Source organism: Malania oleifera, chromosome 4 (assembly GCF_029873635.1).
Source record: "Malania oleifera isolate guangnan ecotype guangnan chromosome 4, ASM2987363v1, whole genome shotgun sequence".
Lineage (NCBI taxonomy): Eukaryota > Viridiplantae > Streptophyta > Magnoliopsida > Santalales > Ximeniaceae > Malania > Malania oleifera.
The window spans coordinates 85228342-85246865 of record NC_080420.1 but is presented as its reverse complement, the minus strand read 5'-3'; the positions used below and the strand labels follow the sequence as shown (position 1 = coordinate 85246865).

Here is an 18524-nt window from a genome sequence, read left to right as displayed (position 1 = left end):
AACAAATTTGGGTGTAGTGATCCGTTGATGACCTTCATTTTTGAAAGGATAGTATCTCCTAGAGTTGTAAATTTTTAAAAATATTTCTTTTTCTAATGCTCATATATGCTTAGATTTGAAGGTTTTTGAGGAAAATATTACAATAATAACAACATTAAAGAATTAAATATGATACAATATTAAAAAAATTATATAACATTTAATTAAATATTATTTGCTAACTTTTCATAACCGCTTAATTTATTAGATGAATACAAATATTTGTTTTCCTCATTTGTTTATAAACCTATTAATTCACTAATAACTTGATCCGAACCCGACTCATGACCCGTTTGCCACCCCAAATTCGAACGCCGGAAATCACGTTATACACGAAGAGGAACCCACCCGACCTAGTCAACAGATTCGGAGCTTCTGCGGCCGGACCAACCCGTGGTCAGGGTCCTCCCCATCATCTGAGCAGCACAGTCGACGGCGTTGCAGTACCCAATTCGACTAACCAGTCTTTCAAACCCGGGACCCGCCTCAGCCCCAATCTGATCGAACCCCAATTTCAGATCGAAGTTGAGACAGCAACAGGGAGTAACTCTCCTTAAGCCCAAGCCCAAAGGTAAGAAATCATTAATTTTTCGAATGGCTTATTGTATGAAATCTGTCGATCATGTCTTTTGTGACTTGGGTTTGTGGGCATTAAATTTACTTCTTTGTGTCAGTTTGTAGGACCGCTTCATCTAAATTCAATATTTCATTGTGTTCTATTTTTTCTTGTTTTTGAATATTGAAAATTGAAAATTTATCTAAATAATTTTGTTAGAATGGTTCAGAAAACGCTGTTTCTAGTTATTTAACATACAGTGTTCTTAAAATTCTTTGTTGTTTGTTGCTGTTGATATGGTCATTTTGTCTGGCTTAGAAATACATGTAGATAAAATTTTCATCTAAACCTTCTAATGGAGTATGCTTTTATCTTTGGAGCTTCTATCTTTACTCTGTTGTTGAATGACTAATTCTGTCGGAGGGGTATTATTATGGACGTGTGCTAATCCTTTCTGTTTTCGCCCCAAATCAATAATGTGTAAGAGAGTGGAAATCTTGGACTGAAGAGGATCAACTTTTGGGACAATTTGATTTTGTAAATTAACAAATTGAGAATCGAAAGATGCTACTTAAGAGGTTAATTCATACATTTGCTTGTTCCCTCCATCCGTGCATTTTAGCTATTTTAGGAGCAACTAGATCAAACTAGCCCTTTGTCACCATTTTTTATTTATTTTTATTTTTATTTTTTCATGGTCTTTGGCTTATTCGAACCTTGGTCTGGTGTAGTTCAATCGATTGGGTCTTTGCTGACTGCACTGTTGGCTTTGAGTTGATTGATATTGTGTAGAAGCTCATTACAACCAATCACAAAGTCTGAATATTAAGCGGGTGATTTGTTTACTAAGTCCGTGTCAGGTTCTTGGTTAAATTCATTTGTAAAATTTAGGAGTGTATGATACATACAATCCACCTTGAGGGGGAGGGTCACAGGTTACGATGTGTTATGTTATTGGTGAACCTATGTTAATGAGGGTACTATTGTCCTTTTGATTTTATGAGATACATTTATAAGTAGAATGGGAAACCTACTGCGGACTTAAGTTCTCAAGTTGCAACAAATCCCTCTCTCTTCTCTTCTCTTTTTCTAGCACACATAATATTAACTAATCGTGTAATTAAAAAGCTTAGAAACGTTTTTTGACTTGAAAGTAAATTGTTATTAAAAAGTTCATACTTCATACAATAATTTTTATGTGAAAAAAAAATTAGTTAAGCTTTTGATCATTGTTCTTTTGCAATTTATACAATTTAATTGAACTATTCAACAATAGTTGTGAAATAGCTATGCTGTTGCTTCTCTCTTTGGAATAATAATAATAATAATAATATCTAGTAAAATATTATTTGTTATTGTTGTTTAGATACAATTTCCCAAATTATATTTTTAATTATATTAGGAAATTATGGATAGGTACCCACCCAATTAAGTGGTTCAAGCATACCATGATCCCAAATGGCATGCCTATGAAGCCTCCTCCACCCCTCCCATCCCAATACTGGGTACTTTGTTCCTGTACACATACCATTATTGGAACATTTTAGGTGAAAATGTTCTAGCTCCCCTGGGCATTGGCTTTAGGGGGTGTTTTGGGGGATTTCTTTGGTAGATTTGCAAAGGAATTTGGGGGCTTCTTTTTTATTTTTATTTTTTATTTTTACTTTTTACACTGTTGCACTTGTTGGAGCATATCTTGGTTTCTGGATTCTTTACCTTCATTTCTTCCATAATGAATTCCTTATTTTATCTATAAAAAAATTATATTTTTAATTGCACAAGCTTTCTCATTTATGCTAGTACTTTTATATTTCTGTATTCATCTAATAGCTGTATTTTCCTTTTTTACAGATAAATATAATATTGGATCAATTGTTGCAGTGAGAATATGTGAAACCAATATATCTAGGAATAAAGGAGATGGACGGGGTGGGTCCTAGCAAGGGACAAAAGAGGCGATTACCACCATGGATGCTTGGTGTGGCTGCTGTTGACAAAGTGAGAAAGTTTGAGAATGGGGATGGAAGCAATGATAATAGCATAAGCGAAGAACTTGTGTCCGAAGCTTGCCGGCCCAAGTCAAAAGCTGGAAATGTACACAATGATAAAGATGGCCTGCTTCATGACAAGGAACCATTAAATACAAATCCATGTGTTCTTGGAACAAAGAGAAGAAAACGAAAATTAAGTCCACAAGATGCAGATTGTGACAGTAACATTTATGAAGCTGGTTCAAAGAGGAAAAAAGATGACATTAAGGGAAAAGTTTGGGGTTCCACTTCTCAGAAAGCAAGGAAAGCAAAGAGTTTGAATTCTAAAAGTACTGAGGAAGCTGAAGTCACCTCTTTAAGCGAAGATGATGGAGAGTTGACGATGGAAGATCTAATGAGCATTGCAGAGGAGGTAGTTTACATTTTTATCATATTGCAGGAAGAAATATGAGTGATAGTACTTTATTTTATTACCGTGTTTATAGCTTTGGCAATGACTGTGTGGAAACATTGGTGCATGGATCAAATGTTTATTCACATATCACCATATTAATACACTGTAGATTTAGAGCTTTGAAACCACAAAATCCCCCCCTCCCCACCCCAAAAGATAAAAGAAGGAAAGAAAAGATTGAAGTTCTGGGTAGTTGATCACATAAAGAAAAAAGTATCATGATTTAGAAAAAAAAATTTTGGTTGCATTTTATTATTATTATTGTTATTATTTTTTGTAATTTGATCTAGTAAAGTAGTCTATTTGTAAGAAGGTTCCAACCTACCGAGAAAAGTATACACAGAATGGTTCAAGCCATCAACCATTGATCAAGTAATTGAAAGTCATTGTAAGAAGGGATATAATTTTGGAGCAAAGCTTTGAGCTGTGACAATCCCTTTTGTCTATAACATATAAAATTTTGTTCCTGAACAAGGAAATGGAGTATTTAGAATGTCACCTTATCGTTGTTACCAAGGAAAAAGAAAAAAAAAAAAAAAAAAGTCTACACAAAAATTAAGAAATCTCAAGCTACTTGTACTTTGTGTGCAGTATGTCAAAGCTGATGAGGAGATAGACATACAGCGATCATCAGATAGAGTTTGTGGATCAGAAAGTGAACTTCCAGCAATAGCCTTCTCTGGACACGAATCAGCAGCCTCTCACAGTGCCTGTAAAATTAACAAGAAATTGCCTGTTTATGAAACTGCACATTCTTATAATTCAACTGAGAATTTAGCTAGTGAAGAAACTGTCATTCATCCTGGCAGAACAGGGGATCCTACTCAAGACATGCTGGATCTATTTTTGGGTCCCTTACTCAAGAAACCCTCAAAGCACAAGAAGATTGATTTTTTTTCAGAAGATGTGAAAATTTCCCATGAGTTTAGAAAACCAAGTCAAAATAAGATGGCTGGAGAAGAACCAGTCCCATTGATGAAGAAAAAGAGTAGTCTCAAAGACAAGGTAGCCATGTTTCTTGACTGAATAAGGTAATCTGCTTACCCAAATCTATTCTGGATGGTGAAGCAGGAGTGGATTGTCCTTAAGAGTTTTGGGTAGCTTTGATACAATATTCTGTCAATTTTGTACAGTTGTCTTCTTTTTCACTTGAATCTTAACAGCATCTCTGCCATAAACTAGATTCTGTTAGGTGCGTACCTTGCACGCCTTTCATGATTGGTTGTATAGCAAAGGATGGAGGTGTATTGTCTTACTTCAATGATTGTATATTGCCAAATTCCAAGGCTCTATATGGAATGGTTATTTATTTTCTGTAATATAATTTGAAAATAAAGCTTCTTAGCCATTGAAATCTTCTGCCCTGATTTTCTATAATTTCTTAATGTGTGTGTATGCATGTCTTATTATGGGACTCAAGTGGTTGTAATTAAAAGTTAAAACTGAATTGCATTTTTTGTAGCATTTGTTCCTGCATAGAATAGAGGGTGTCATCTTTAAAGTTCAAGCCTGCTCAGCTAAAAATTAGGGTAAATTTTGTTATTATCTTAATGATATAAGTCATTTAGGTGCCAATTGAAAAAAAAAAAAAAGATTTTATAGTTCTAATATCTAAATCAAGTTCTGAATTAGTGAAATGGATTAGGTTCCAACATTTGAATCTGAACACAACTAATTGTACAGGTTTGGTAATGCATTGTCTAAGCCTCTGAATGTGTTGTTTTTCTTTTTAATTCTGTCAGTAAAAAAGATACCATACAAAACAATGGCTATCCTAGTATGGTGACCACTGCCAATTCTCACACCAAACCCCCAAAACTCTGCTGCGGCAATGAATTTCAGAGAACAATCTTAATTAGCTGCAACATGAAGTAGCAATGAAGGAGCATTGAAATTGTTAATGTTTTGAATAATTTGGTAAACTGAATTTGAATTTCATTGATTTTATGATAGAGAATTTGGACAGCCTCGGCTCTTGGGTTCTTGTCTTGAAGGTGTTATTTGATAAGTGTGTGGTGGACTTCTTCTTCGTAGAAAGTGGCTTATTCCAATGGGCACATTATGTGCAAAGGGTCACGTGAGTTGGTTGATACACTTACCTTCTTGCATTGTATAGTGGCATGGGTAGTTGGGCTATGGTGTTTTCTATTTTTGGCATTAAATGTGTTGCCTTGTGACTGATGAAACCTGGTTTTGGGTTTGCTGGTTTTGGCATGGAGAGCAGTGGGTGTGGAGGTGCATCTGCATGCCTTATTTGGTGCATTTGGAAGGAAAGAAATCAGAGAATAGTGAGAAAGCCTTATTTAATATGGAAGAGGATTATCTTGTGAAACCAATTTTTGGGGATCACCTGGACGGCTCTCCCTTCAAATGTTTGTATGCTCTGTTATAGGAATTCTGAAACAGCCTCCCATCTCTTTTTGCATTGTGATTTTGCGAGGGGGATTTGGAATAAATTGTTTGGTATGGAAGAGAGTTGTTAGTCACTTCTTTTGCTGGCTTTGGAAGAAAGGATAGGGCAGCTCTATGGAAGTGTAGCAAGTATGCAGTTTCATAGGGTTTATGGTTGGAACATAACATGTGGATTTTTTCTGGGAAGAAGTTGATTTTTTCTTTGCTATGGGAAAAGATTCAGTTTTTGACTTCTCTATTGTGTGTTGGGTTTGGTATTTTTAGGGAAGCTAGCTTTCAGGATTCAAATAGGGATTGGAAGAACTGGTTGGCTTGATTTCTGATTTTTGTTTTAATTTTTTTTTCTGGTTTGTCCCTTATTTTCTTGGGAGATGTCTTATTCACCTTCCTTGTAAATTTTTTCCCTATTTATGAATTTTCTTTTCCTAAAAAAAAAGAAAAAAACTAAACTAAAATAATCTCCTTGACTCAGAAATTGTATCAAACTTATTATCTTTCACATGTCCCCTCAAGTTGCATTCTTGCTTGGATTGTGCGCCTCAATGTCTACTAGTTTTCTAGTTTTGTTTTATTACTACTTAATTGTATATTTCACATAAGAAAACATTTGGTCAATTGAAAATATTTAGCAATGGGCATTATGGTGTTAGTGTTCTACTTTTAAAGAGAACTACTAGCATTTTGACCACTCATACGAGATGACAAGCCTTGTGTTTATTTTATGCATATAATTTACTATTGGAGTTCCATCTCCTTGCTATAAAATTGACTTTAATTCCATCGTATCTGCTGGAAGCTGCAGGTTTTGCACCTTTTTCTTCGCTTTAGACTCTGAATTTGCACTTTGTTTTGAATGTGCCGGACATCATTTTGCATCCTAGCCAGATAACTGTGATCATTTTGTCATTTTATTTAGCACTATATTGACTGATTTGCTTCAAGCAAACCTCCTGTTCTCACAATTATATCAGGTTTCTTGTTCTTATTTTGCGCGAGACTTAGCTCTTTCTGTTGGGGCAATGTTGCCTATTGTTTTTTGTGTGAAGCCATTTTTGATGAGGTATCCCATTGATTGTTGGAATATAGTCTCCCCTTTGGTTATGTTTGGTTTGGAGAATGCCTATTCGTAGGAATAGGATAAAATATGATGGAATATAATAATTGAAATTTGTGTAGAGATACAATAATTTAGGAAAATTTCTCTTATGCAAAATTTTGTGTTATTCCATGTTGTGTGGAATAGGATGGAAATAGAAATCACATGTTGAAATTTGTGAATAGTTATTCCTAGTTTAGTTCTTGTGGGTTGTGATGAATTAATAAAAAATTTTGCATTGTCACTTGATTTATGATGACACCATATTTCTTTTGTAAGTTATCATATCTTTATGTTGTGACAATTCTATTCTTAGGAATAAACATTTGATGAACCAAACATAACATTTGACAAACATTTTAGCACAATTTTATCCTTATTGATCCTTTTCTTTTATAAGGCTTATGGCTGTCAATTTTAGGGCCCTTTGTCTTTGAAATGAATAATTCTTTTTATGTAACTATCAAACATGGTGATGACGTCATGATGAAGGGAGTGTATTGAGTACTAGATGTGTAATTGAAGGGGGTGAGTGTACTCCAAGAACCATGAATTGTAAGCAAGTATATATATAAGTCTAAGATACTATCTTTGTTTTTCCACCCTTGTGAGGGGAGTCTTAAGACCCCTAGCAAACAAGCAATATAACATCAAAGAAGGCTGTACATTTTTTTAGTGGAGCTAGGCTAGAGAAGGGGAGCACACTTGAGTGCATCCTAGATGACTAGGTGTCACGAGCCAAGCTTGTTCGGGGCATTATGCTTTCTTGTGACTGCTTGTCTTGAGTGTGTGGGATGGGTTACCATCATGTAAGTAGTAGTATACATTTTATGCTTTGAGTATGTTTATGCCTTAGTATAAAGCGGGAGTATGACTTGGTCAGTTTGATGTTTGCTAGTTTTAGAGCTAAAATAACATATATAACTCTTTTAGGGGAGGGTGATCGTTCATTAGTCTTATAAAACTCACTATTATTTGTTAAATGTATTTAGCCTACATTCTTTTGTCGCTAAGCATGCATTGCCTACCGAGATGTTGTTAATGAATTATGTTGTATCATGTCATTCTCATTTGCTTACATTACTGCTTACTACTTCCAAGAATGCGTTCTTGTGGTTAACCGTGGTAGACTTTGGTTGACTAGTTAAGCAAGAGTGCTTTAGCTAGTGCTGTGCAACCCTTCAGTAGTTGTGAACTGTTCGGCCCATGACAATTGGTAATAGAGCTTGATTAATTGTTTTTTTTGATTGCTTTTGTATTGTTGGATTAGGCAAAACATCATTAAAAGATCATGCCAACCAATATTGAGAGAATTGAAGAGTGAAAGGTGCAGGCTGAGATCGCCAACAACATGGTAATGGAGATGACCAAACTTGTTGACCATGTTGATGCATTGGAGGGATCACGAAAACATTAATAGGATTCATAAAGCAATGGGAAGAGGATTTCCATGCTACAGTAAAACAAATCTAGATAAGTGATTTAAATTCCAAGATGAACCTAATGGTTCATGCTATAGGAAATTCCAACTCTATGGGGATAGAGTATAGATGAACAAAGTGCCAGAACCAGAGTGTATGGGGATGCGTGTGATGCTAAAGAGTTAAAGAACTTCTTATTTGACATGGAACAATGCTTTTGTGCACTAGGATAGGCTAAGAGGAGGCGAAAGTATCCATGGCTACAATGTGCTAGAGTGGTGGCGCTAAGGTATGGTAGGGCACCAAGTACGAAGAAATATAGAACAGATTGTGTGTAATTGATTGTTGGGCAGACTTGAAGGAAGAGCTCGAGGCTCAATTCTTTCTTGAGAATATTGAGTACAATGCTCAGTGTAAATTGTGAGACCTCAAGTACATTGGCACAATTGAGGAGTATGTGAAACTATTCTATACTTTGGTGTTGGATATTTGGGCATGTTAGAGATTAATAAACTGTTCTATTTTTTTAAGGGTTGAAATTGTGGGTGAGGGCAAAACTTCATTGTCAAAGAGTTCAAGACTTGCCTACTACATGAGTTGTTGCAAGCCGCTTGATTGATTATGTTGGAAAGAGCACCACAATGTGAGAGTGACATAAGTGAATAGCAAAAAGTCTTTCAAGAAAGGCAAGCCCAAAAGTGGGTGATTCGACACCAAGACATAAACTTCAAAAGAAGCTTCCTTACCCTGTTTTTTTAACACATCAAGTGTTAAGGGTAAGATGACATGCTTTTTTTGTTGAGGTCTTCACCGAGTTGTCGATTGCCCTCACAAGTCATCCCATAATGCCTTGGAAGCTTCCATTGCAGAACAGGCACTAGAAGATGATGAGGATGAGGAAGAAACCTTGAGGATGGGTACAATGTGATCCCTCAACGCATCAGAGAGGCAAGCAAAAGAACTCAAAAGTTACCCAAGCCAAAGGATTAATGTTTGTGGATTTACGAAACAATGGGAAGAGCTTTGTGCTGTGTTGGATACTATGGCTACTTATAAATATGTCTCACAAGAAGAAGCTCCAAGACTCAACTTGAACTTAGAGAAGGACTTTGCACGCATGATATCAGTTAGCTTTTTAGCTTAGCGTACACTTGGAGTAGCCAAGTCATTGTGAAGCTTGGACAATGGGTGGACATGTGAATTTCATGTGTTGATGGATGATTTCCATGTGATACTTGGAATGAAATTCTCGAGGGAGATTAGGGCGACACTGATGTTGTTTGTTAGTTCTCTGTCTAAAAGGGGACTACTTTGCATGGTGCAAGCCATTGCAAAGAAAGGGGACGATGAGAAGTTCCTCTTAACCATGCAGCTCAAGAAGGGTTTGAGAAAGGGTGAGCAAACATTTTTTGCTACATTGGTGCTAGATGAAGAAGTTGGTCAAGAATGGGTGTCTAGTGCTACCTAAGTTGTGTTGGATGAGTGTAAAGTTGTGATGTTAGACAAGTTACTTTAGAACTTGCTTGTATGACGAAGCGTGGAGAATGATATTGAGTTGTTACTAGGGGTGAAGTCGTATTCTAGAGGGCCATGTCAGATGGTGCCTTTAGAGTAAGCATAGTTGAGGAAGTAACTTGATGAATTATTGAAAGTGAGCTATATACATCCTTCCAAAGCACTGTTTGGAGCATCGACATTGTTTAAGAGGAAACATGATGGGAGCATGCGAATGTGTATGGACTACTGTATGCTTAACAAGGTGATAGTACCAAATGAGTGTCCCATTCCACTAATTGTTGATTTGTTTGATTAGTTATGACATTTCAAGTACTTCATCAAACTTGACTTGCGAAGTTGCGATTAAGCTACTATCAGGTAAGGATAGTAAATGGTGATGAGTTTAAGATTACTTGCTTGACACGGTATAGGGCGTACGGATTCTTGGTGATGGTCTTCGGGTTGACAAATGCGCCGATGACATTCTGCACATTGATGAACTACGTATTTTATGAGTACCTCGACAAGTTTGTTGTGGTATACCTGGATGACATTCTTGTCTATAATTCTACTCTGGAAGAGCATGAAGAGCATCTACGAAAGGTATTTGATAGGCTAAAGGAGATCAACCTTTATATAAAGAAACATAAGTGTTTTTTTTTGCTCAACATCAAATTCTCTGGTCATATGAGGGCTATCAATATTGGAAGATCCCAACAACAGTGAAGGAGTTGTGCTTCTTTCTTGGACTTGCCAACATTTATTGCAAATTCATGGAGGGGTACTTAAGGAGAACTGCCCCCTAAATTGAACTTCTAAAGAAGGTAAAGAAGTTCTTGGGAGCCTTAGATAGCTTGAAGGATACTTACTCTTTCAAACATCATGAAGCCCTTCAAGTTATAGATAGATGCATCAAACTATGCCCTTGCTGGACTGTTGTTACATGATGAGCATCCCGTTGCATACAAGAGCCATAATCTTAATAAAGCAATGCATAGGTACACAACTCTAGAGAAGGAGATGCTAGTGGTGATACATAATCTTTACGTATGACAACATTACCTACTTGATTCAAAATTTGTGGTATAAACAAATAACTTGGCTGTTAGTCACTTCTTTAGATAGCCAAAGTTATTCCCTAAGCTGACTTGTTGGCAAGAATTCTTGGCAGAGTTTGATTTCTTTTTTTAGCACAAGGTGGGGCCGATGAATCAAGTCGTAAATGCACTGAGCAGGAAGGTCGAACTTGCAGCCTTACAGATGGTAACACATTTGATGGTAAGGTTACGATGACAATATTGGAGCGCATTAAGGAGAACCTTGTCAAAGATCCAATTACCCAAAACCTCATTAAGTTGGTAGAAAAAGGCAAACTACGCTAGTTTTGGTTAGAAGATAGATTGTTGACAACACATGGTAGCTAGCTCTTTGTACCTTGAGTTGGAGATTTGAGAAAGACACTACTGAGAGAGTGTCATGACACTGTGGGTAGACCATTCAAGATGGCATTGTACTTTCGCATTGTTGAAGCAGAGGTATTACTGTCCGCATATGTGTGATGAGGTGATCAAGTATAGTCGAACGTGTCTCACTTGCTAGCAATACAAGGTGGAGCAGAAGAAGATTGTAGGGCTGTTGGAGCCCTTTCCAATACCAATGAGGCCATTGGGGAGTGTCTTGCTTGACTTCATTACGAACCTACCAATAGTTGGAAAAGCTGGGTCTATAATGGTGGTTGTAGACAGATTTTTAAGGTATAATACATTTATATCCACACTGAAGTATAGTTGGAAAGTGTCTTGCTTGAATAATTGTCGTTTTTCTTTGCATGAGAATAGTCGGTCTTGGTCTTTGGATCCTTTGGGGGTTTTTCCTTGCAAATATTTTTGTGATTTTTTGACTAGGTCTAACTCATCTTTTCCTCTCTATAGGTCCATTTGGAAGGCCAAAATTCCCTTTAAAATCATGGCTTCTATCTAATTGGTTGCGCTTGATAGAATTAAGGCTCTATCTCTAGACGTTTATGTTCTTTGCTTTAATTGTTCAAAATCTGCATCGCATTTGTTTATACATTTGTGTGATTATGCTTGGAGGGTTTGAAATAAGCTATTTGGTATTTTAGGTGAATTTTGAGTGAGTTTAGAGGCAGTGGAGGACTTCTTGGCAGTTTATTTTGGTGGTTTTGGTAGGCAAAAGGGGGTGACAACTCTAGAAATGTGCTTTCTTTGCAGTATTATGGGGGTTGTAGATGGAGAGTGATGTGTGTATTTTTCTAGGGAAGAAGTCCTCGCATTTGCTAGTTTGGGAAAAGATACATTATTTGGTTTCTCTTTGGTGTGTGTGGGGGCAGGGGAATTTTTAAAGGGGTGAGCTTTTTTTTATAGTTAGCGCATTTGGCGTTTTGTGTCGATTTTATTTGTTTTTCTTTTTAGTTTTTTTGTTGTTTTTTCTTTGTTTTTATCTGGATTTTCCAGACACTGCTAAGGAGATGTCTTATTCTCCTGGTTGTATTTTTTAATGAAATTCTTTCTTTACTACCAAAAAAAAAAAAAAAATAGAAAAAAAAAAAAAAAAAGAACACCCCACACCAAAGTACTTCAAGCAAAGGAGAAAATACTTTTGTTTTTCAAACGTGTGGCTAAATATTAGGGTGTTCCCCAAGACACTATTACTTGAGATTTACAGGCAACTTCTAGACATAACTTTTTTTAGGATCCTCAATTCACAACTTGACATCTCTTCAAACTATCACCCACAGACAGATGGATAGATGGAGAGATTCAACAGGCTATTAGATGAGTACTTGCACCATTTCATCACCGCTAATAAGAAGAATTGGGTGCAACTATTTGACATAGCTTAGTTCTGTTTCAATGCCCAAAAGAGCTTAACAACTACTAAGAGTCCTTTTGAGCTTGTTACTGGCTAACATTTTAAGGTCATATTTTGGAGTTACCCATGGAACAGATTTATAAGTTGAAGACTCACCTAATCTGTTGTTTCCATTTGAAATCTGTGTGTGTGGAATTGACTAAGATCTTTTGTGTGTTGATATTCACACGGTTTACTGCATTCACACGGTTTACTGCATTATTTGGAGTTAGCGTGGAGTTGAGGGCAGAAAATCTTTTAATGTTCGAGCAATTGTTCACTTGCTTTTTTAGGAGAGTATGGACAAAATGGGAATGAATTGAGTTTGTGATTCGTTATCCATCGACTTAAAAATTCAAAAGCCTAAAGTTGACTGTGGTTGGGCAATGTATTCTATTGGATGAAAGAGTATTCAATTGATGCGTGATGGAAAGAAAAACCTGAGATGAATTATATTACATATTGTTGGAAGGGATAGCAATCTTTATCCATACACGTGTGATTAAAAGTAGCTATTCTTCCCCAAAACTGTGTTCTGGTTGTGGTCAGGTTTGGTCCTGGAAAGCTAGAAGAAAATTGGCAAAAAAGGGTCCTATTCAAATTCTGGCGTAGAAGCAAATGTTCCTTGCTCGATCCAGGAGAACTGAGGTTTGAAATAGTCCTTGCTCAATAGAATCCTCTTAGCACACAAAGGGCAGCCCAGTGCACACTAAAGCAGCCTTACCTTGCATTTGTGCAAGAGGCTGTTTCCACGCTTTGAACCTGTGACCTCCAGGTTACACAGACCTTACCATTGCGCCTGAGCTCCCCTTCCCTCTTAACACACAACAAAAGATAAAATAAAGTCAGTTCACTCTAGGGTCCTGATGGGAAAGTTGCTTTTTTGCCCCTTCACAATATCTTCTTTGAACAAGCCAATTTCTTTGCTACACCTGCCTATTGGTTTGTTTGGATTAAAAGTTCGTAATAATCTTTTAGTAATTTATTGATTTGCAAGGAATTGAGGTAATGTTTTTTTGATAGAAAAAGAAAATGACTATATTAGAAAAAGAAGAATGTCAAAGGAGAACAAGAAATCCCCCAAAACAGAAGAAAGAAAAAAGAGAAAATAAAAAATAAAGTGAATACAATAAAACAAAACTCAAACAATCATACTAACAAAGCCCACCAATCCCATCGGATATCTGAAAACCTCACTCCTTTAAAACAACCAGCAGAAGCACACTAAAGCAATGCCAAATTTGAATCTTCTCCCATAATAAATATTTGTTCATCTTTTTTTCAATAAATATATGAGCATTTCTTTCAATTCATAAGCCCCACAGAACTGAAAAACTGCACTCATCCACAAAGCATGAGCATCCTTCCCTCTACCAAAACCAGCAAAACAATTGGAATTGAGATAATTAAACAATGTAACTATGTTCTATCAATTGATAGAATATATGTGATGGATGTGTTGCTAAATGAAATGAAGTGGCTGTTGTATTTTTATTGTGATGCTGCTTTAATATTTTGTGAAAATCATATAATATTCATGATAGTAGTTTCACTTTTAGTCACTTGTAGTAGTGGTAAGACTGCGTACACTATGACGACCCTCCCTTGCAAAGCGGGCCTAAGGAGGAGTTGTAAACAGTGCTTAAGTATTGAGACAAAAGATTAGAAGAAGTGCTGCAGGAGCAGCCAAGTCTAAAACAAAGGCCAAGTTGACCCAAAATTTATTGTTTGCACTCCTGTTGCAGTACTTGCTGTTGAGGTTGGCTGGTGGGGTATTATTTTTCATTCTATTATGCTAGTATAACTGTTTATTTGTTTTGGGAGAGCTTCTGTCCTTTGAAATTTTTATGTAGGTTTTTTTTTTTTCTGCTATAACATTTTAGAGTAATCTCATTACTAGCATGTTGCCTTTTAAATTAATTAAGGGCTGAGATTAAAAGCTTTCAAGAGAGATTATGGGCTAGGATTCCAAAGTTTTCAATGGCTTAATGAAAACTTCTATTGAGGTTCTTGCACCTGTACTTATTTCCATAAAATAATTTCGGATTTTGAATTCTCTTTTGGGATGCAAGTATAAACCCTGAAACTCATTATCCCAGTTTCTCTTTAATCCCTCTGCATTCTTTATCTGTCTCTCTGTTTCCTTGCTGCTGGAATTTTAATTCAGTTGTTGGATATCAACTTTTACTTCCTAGTGTTTGCATCAGTAAGTTTTGGAATTGTTGCCAACTGTAGATTCTACTTAATGTCAGAGTTGATGTGATACTGGCCATTTTTTCACGTCTGCTGATTAGTCAAATGATCAAAATGTTTACTGTTTAAATATTATGATGGCATTTAAGGAATTTCAAAATTGTGGAATGTTGGTTAATTTATGCATGAAGCTTGAACGCTGCAAGAAAATTTCTGCTAATTGTATATTTTTGTTTGGTTTGACAAAATATTTGGTTTATCTATTGAACTTTTTCTTTACTCTCAATGTTCTTTTGACTATTCTATCATCATTTTCATAAAATTTGTACCTTGGGTCTACCTTGCTCATGTAGTTTGGTAAAATTAAGTACTAAACACTGAATTCAAATATAATTTTGGTAAACCAGTTCTGAATTGAACTTGAACAAGCCAATGAATCTAAAATCCGTATTATTTTAACTGTTTTTAATACCTGAATATGTGTAGTTTTTCAATTTTAATCTTCTCAACCCTTAAGTGTATAAATATTTGATAAAATTAATGAACAATTATATAAGCTAAAAATTTTAATTTATCATGAATAATATATATATTTTTTGTATTGTTCAAAAATAAAATTTATTATTTTAATTTTAATCACTTGGGTGTTGAGTTTTTTTTATCTATTTTTTGTAAGGGGTATAATTGTAAAAGAGACATGTGAATTTGATTTAAAAGTGTTATGTATCTAATTCTATTAGAGAAATTATAAGAAAACTCAGACTTATCGCTAAATGCTATGATGTTTAACCGGTTCATTTAGTGAATCAATTTAGACATAACTATGTTCAAATGTCATTCAAATCGAATAAACGTTTTCGTAATTCTGCTTGGGATGCTCATGCACTAGTATTTAAAGATGGTTAAAGACTGAAAACCAAGATAAATTGTTTGTCTCGTTTGTGAAGATACTTGGTTTAAAATGCACTTTTTCTTTGCTCTTGATATTCTTTAACTGTTTTGTCTCCCGTTCATTTTTTTTTTAGAAAAATAGATTTCCTCTCTCTCTAAAAAGCTAGGGTCTCGGATTTTTGGCTCTCTCCTTCGTGTTTCTCTCTCCTAAGCCTCCTAGATCACTCTCACATGCTCTTCGATCCTCTCTCCCTCCTCCTAGCTCAAAGGTTCCCGTTCCTCAGTGAGTTTCGGAAAGCTAGGGTTTTTCTTTCCCGTTCGTTTCGGGCTGTTTTTGGAAAAACAGGTAAGGGGAATAAATTATGTCAGTTCTTTTGTAAAGTCTACCGATTAAAATGGAGTATGTAGGTTTATGTATATGAATATCACTTTTGTTTCAAAACGTATCCGTTTTAAAAGAAGTAATTAAGCTTAGGGTTATGTAAACGACAATTATTACCAAAACTAACCGACTAAACTAAAGTATATGAACATAGGGTTATAGTAATGGATTTTTTGAATGTTCAAATTAGAATAAATTATTGGTTTTGAATCGTTATACATATTTTATAAAGGATTAAAGTGGGTAGGGTTGACCATCTCAGTTTATTAAATTATGGTTTAATGCTTAAATCGTGTGCCATGTGTAGTAACCCGGGAAAAAAATTATTAAGATTAATTATTAATTAATTAATTAATTATTACTAAATTGAATGAATTAAATTAAGTAATTTGATGGTTATATATATATATATATATAAATATAAAATATACTATTATTATAATATAAGTTTTATATATATAGGAAGCTAGAAGCTTCCTGAACTTTGAAGAGATTTCAAATTGAAATCTCAATTTCAATTTTCTTGCAAACAGAACCACCCCCTCTTTTCTTTGCTTGGCCATAAGGCCACTCTCTCTCTCTTGATATATATCTCAATACATATATAAAAATGTAATATAATTTGCATATTTCTAATTAAATCTAGAAAAGCGAATCATGTCGGATAATTCATGGCGAATTAGGCAGATTATTGAGGTAAGAAAATTACAATCCATATCTAACTCAATTAAGTGGTGAATATATTATGGTTTGAATGGAATGATTTACCTTTCCCTAGTGTAATTCTTTTTATCATCCAATAACCAATTTATTTTATAATATAATGATTGAAGTTATAATTTGGTAAATTATTAAATATTTAACAACTAATTAGAAAATTATAATTTTTATATTTTATTTTTCAGATCATGAATTTGAGGCTTTTGTTTTGATAATGAGAATTGAGTACTTGGGTTTGATTTTGAATGTATGGGACAAACTCGAAGGCTCATATAGTAGTGCTAGAGTTGGGAGTGTGATACTAGTCTCCACCAATTGGGCCTATGTTGATTAGACTAATGCTTAATAAATATGTGCATATTAAATTATCCATGAATTTAGACATTAGTTGTTAGCGAATAGATGGATATCATTGGATAACACTAGAAATCTGCCAACCAACTCATTAGATGAAATTTTTTTAAATCATATTTGATTCATTTAATGTGTGGATAGGTTATGAGTCGGTTTGATTAAGAAATTTTTATCCGTTTTGTCAAATCTATCTAAAGTGCATAAATTTGTGTATATTGTATTTCTAAGAAAAGGGTTCTTTTTCAAAAGTAAGTAATCCTTAATATATGATCTTTATAATGGATTTAAATGAATTTGGGTAAAAAAAAAAAAAATCAAATAGAAAGTATTAACTATTAAGTTTCATCCATGTTCATAAAAATTCAAATATATGGAGACATAACATAAGAAATTAAAGCATTTTAATTGGATTAAATAATTTATTAGTCTTACATTGTATTTAATTACTTCTAATAATAATATTATCGTCACCACACCATTTAAAAGATTTTCCTCATTTATTTTGGCTCAAAACAACCCAAAAATATTTTTTCCTATTTTCCAACTCTCAAAATATTTTTCCTGATTTTTTTCCCAATTTTTCATGATTTTTCCAAAATTTTCCCTACTTTTTATTTTTTTTTATATCATTTTCTCAATTAAAATATTAAATTAATAAAATAAATAAATGAATGAATGAATAAATAAAGGTTCAGGAAACAAACCGGTTTAATCAGTTGAATCGGGTTAACCAGTTTAGGAAACAGACCGATTTGACCAGTCTAAATCAGGTCAACTGGTTCAGGAAGTGGGGGCATATGTCAACCCAGAGTGATGACATGAGGCATCTTTATTTTATTTTATTTTATTTTACTATAGCAAGCTGACATCAGCTTCTGAGTGGTTCTGAATGGATGACAAGGCTTGCTAATGTGGCAACAATCCAACGGTCCAAAAAAAACACAAATCTGATGGCTGAGGTTGTGACACATGTCACCATATGGATGGTGACACTTGTCCTACTTATTTTATATATTTTTAAATTTTTATTTTTAATTTTCAACTTGAGGGTGATGTCACCCTGCCACAAAGCAGTCTCCGATTAGCTAGGAGTAAGGAAGGTGGATTGCTAACATGGCAGCAATCCAACCATCCAAAGAAATGCAGATCAGATGGTCCAGATGTGGCCACGTCACCCTCGAAATTCTCGAACCAGAACGTACCATGTGTGTTGGAATTGGTGTGATCCCAAGAGGGAGGTGAATTGGGTTTTAAAGCATTTTGACTAAATTAAACATTTACGCCGATTCACCGCATATCATATCTCATTCAATATAATAACATATATGAAAAAAATGATTAACCTATAAGTGTGAACATACATGTGCAACATATCTCATTTAAATAAAAGTGTGCATGCAAATAATTATAATCACAAATGAACAAGCATACACATGCTGAATTTAAAGGACATAAATTAAATGAGATAAGGAGAGAGTGACAAGTGATATTTGTTATTGAGATTTAGCCAAACCAGCATACGTTCCCGCCTTGGGCATACCCTCCAAGGATTACACTAATTCTGCTCACTTAAACGGGTAGAGCATAAGCCGTTACAACCTCTTCTTACGGAGCGAGATAAACCCCAACTCAATCACAAGGTTGAGC

The 18524-nt window shown here is 34.9% G+C and overlaps 1 protein-coding gene across 2 annotated transcripts; it reads left to right on the top strand.

The window, feature by feature from the left end:
* The first annotated feature begins 307 nt into the window (after window positions 1-307).
* On the top strand, window positions 308-4394 carry LOC131154298 (uncharacterized). 2 transcript variants are annotated; one of them, XM_058106978.1, is made up of 3 exons: window positions 308-610; window positions 2447-2998; window positions 3632-4394. In XM_058106978.1, exons 2-3 carry the CDS (start codon window positions 2516-2518, stop codon window positions 4064-4066), a joined length of 918 nt encoding a protein of 305 aa, XP_057962961.1. In that variant the 5' UTR covers window positions 308-610; window positions 2447-2515; the 3' UTR covers window positions 4067-4394. The 2 variants fall into 2 exon arrangements, with proteins under 2 accessions (XP_057962961.1, XP_057962962.1); XM_058106979.1 differs by having other exon boundaries at window positions 341-610; window positions 2477-2998.
* The last annotated feature ends 14130 nt before the right edge of the window (window positions 4395-18524 follow it).

Excerpts from the sequence above, each read along its gene's own strand:
- LOC131154298 (XM_058106978.1), top strand. The coding sequence starts at position 2,516 with ATGGACGGGGTGGGTCCTAGCAAGGGACAAAAGAGGCGATTACCACCA. Across the intron at positions 2,999-3,631 it reads TAATGAGCATTGCAGAGGAG|TATGTCAAAGCTGATGAGGA; the intron begins GTAGTTTACATT and ends CTTTGTGTGCAG.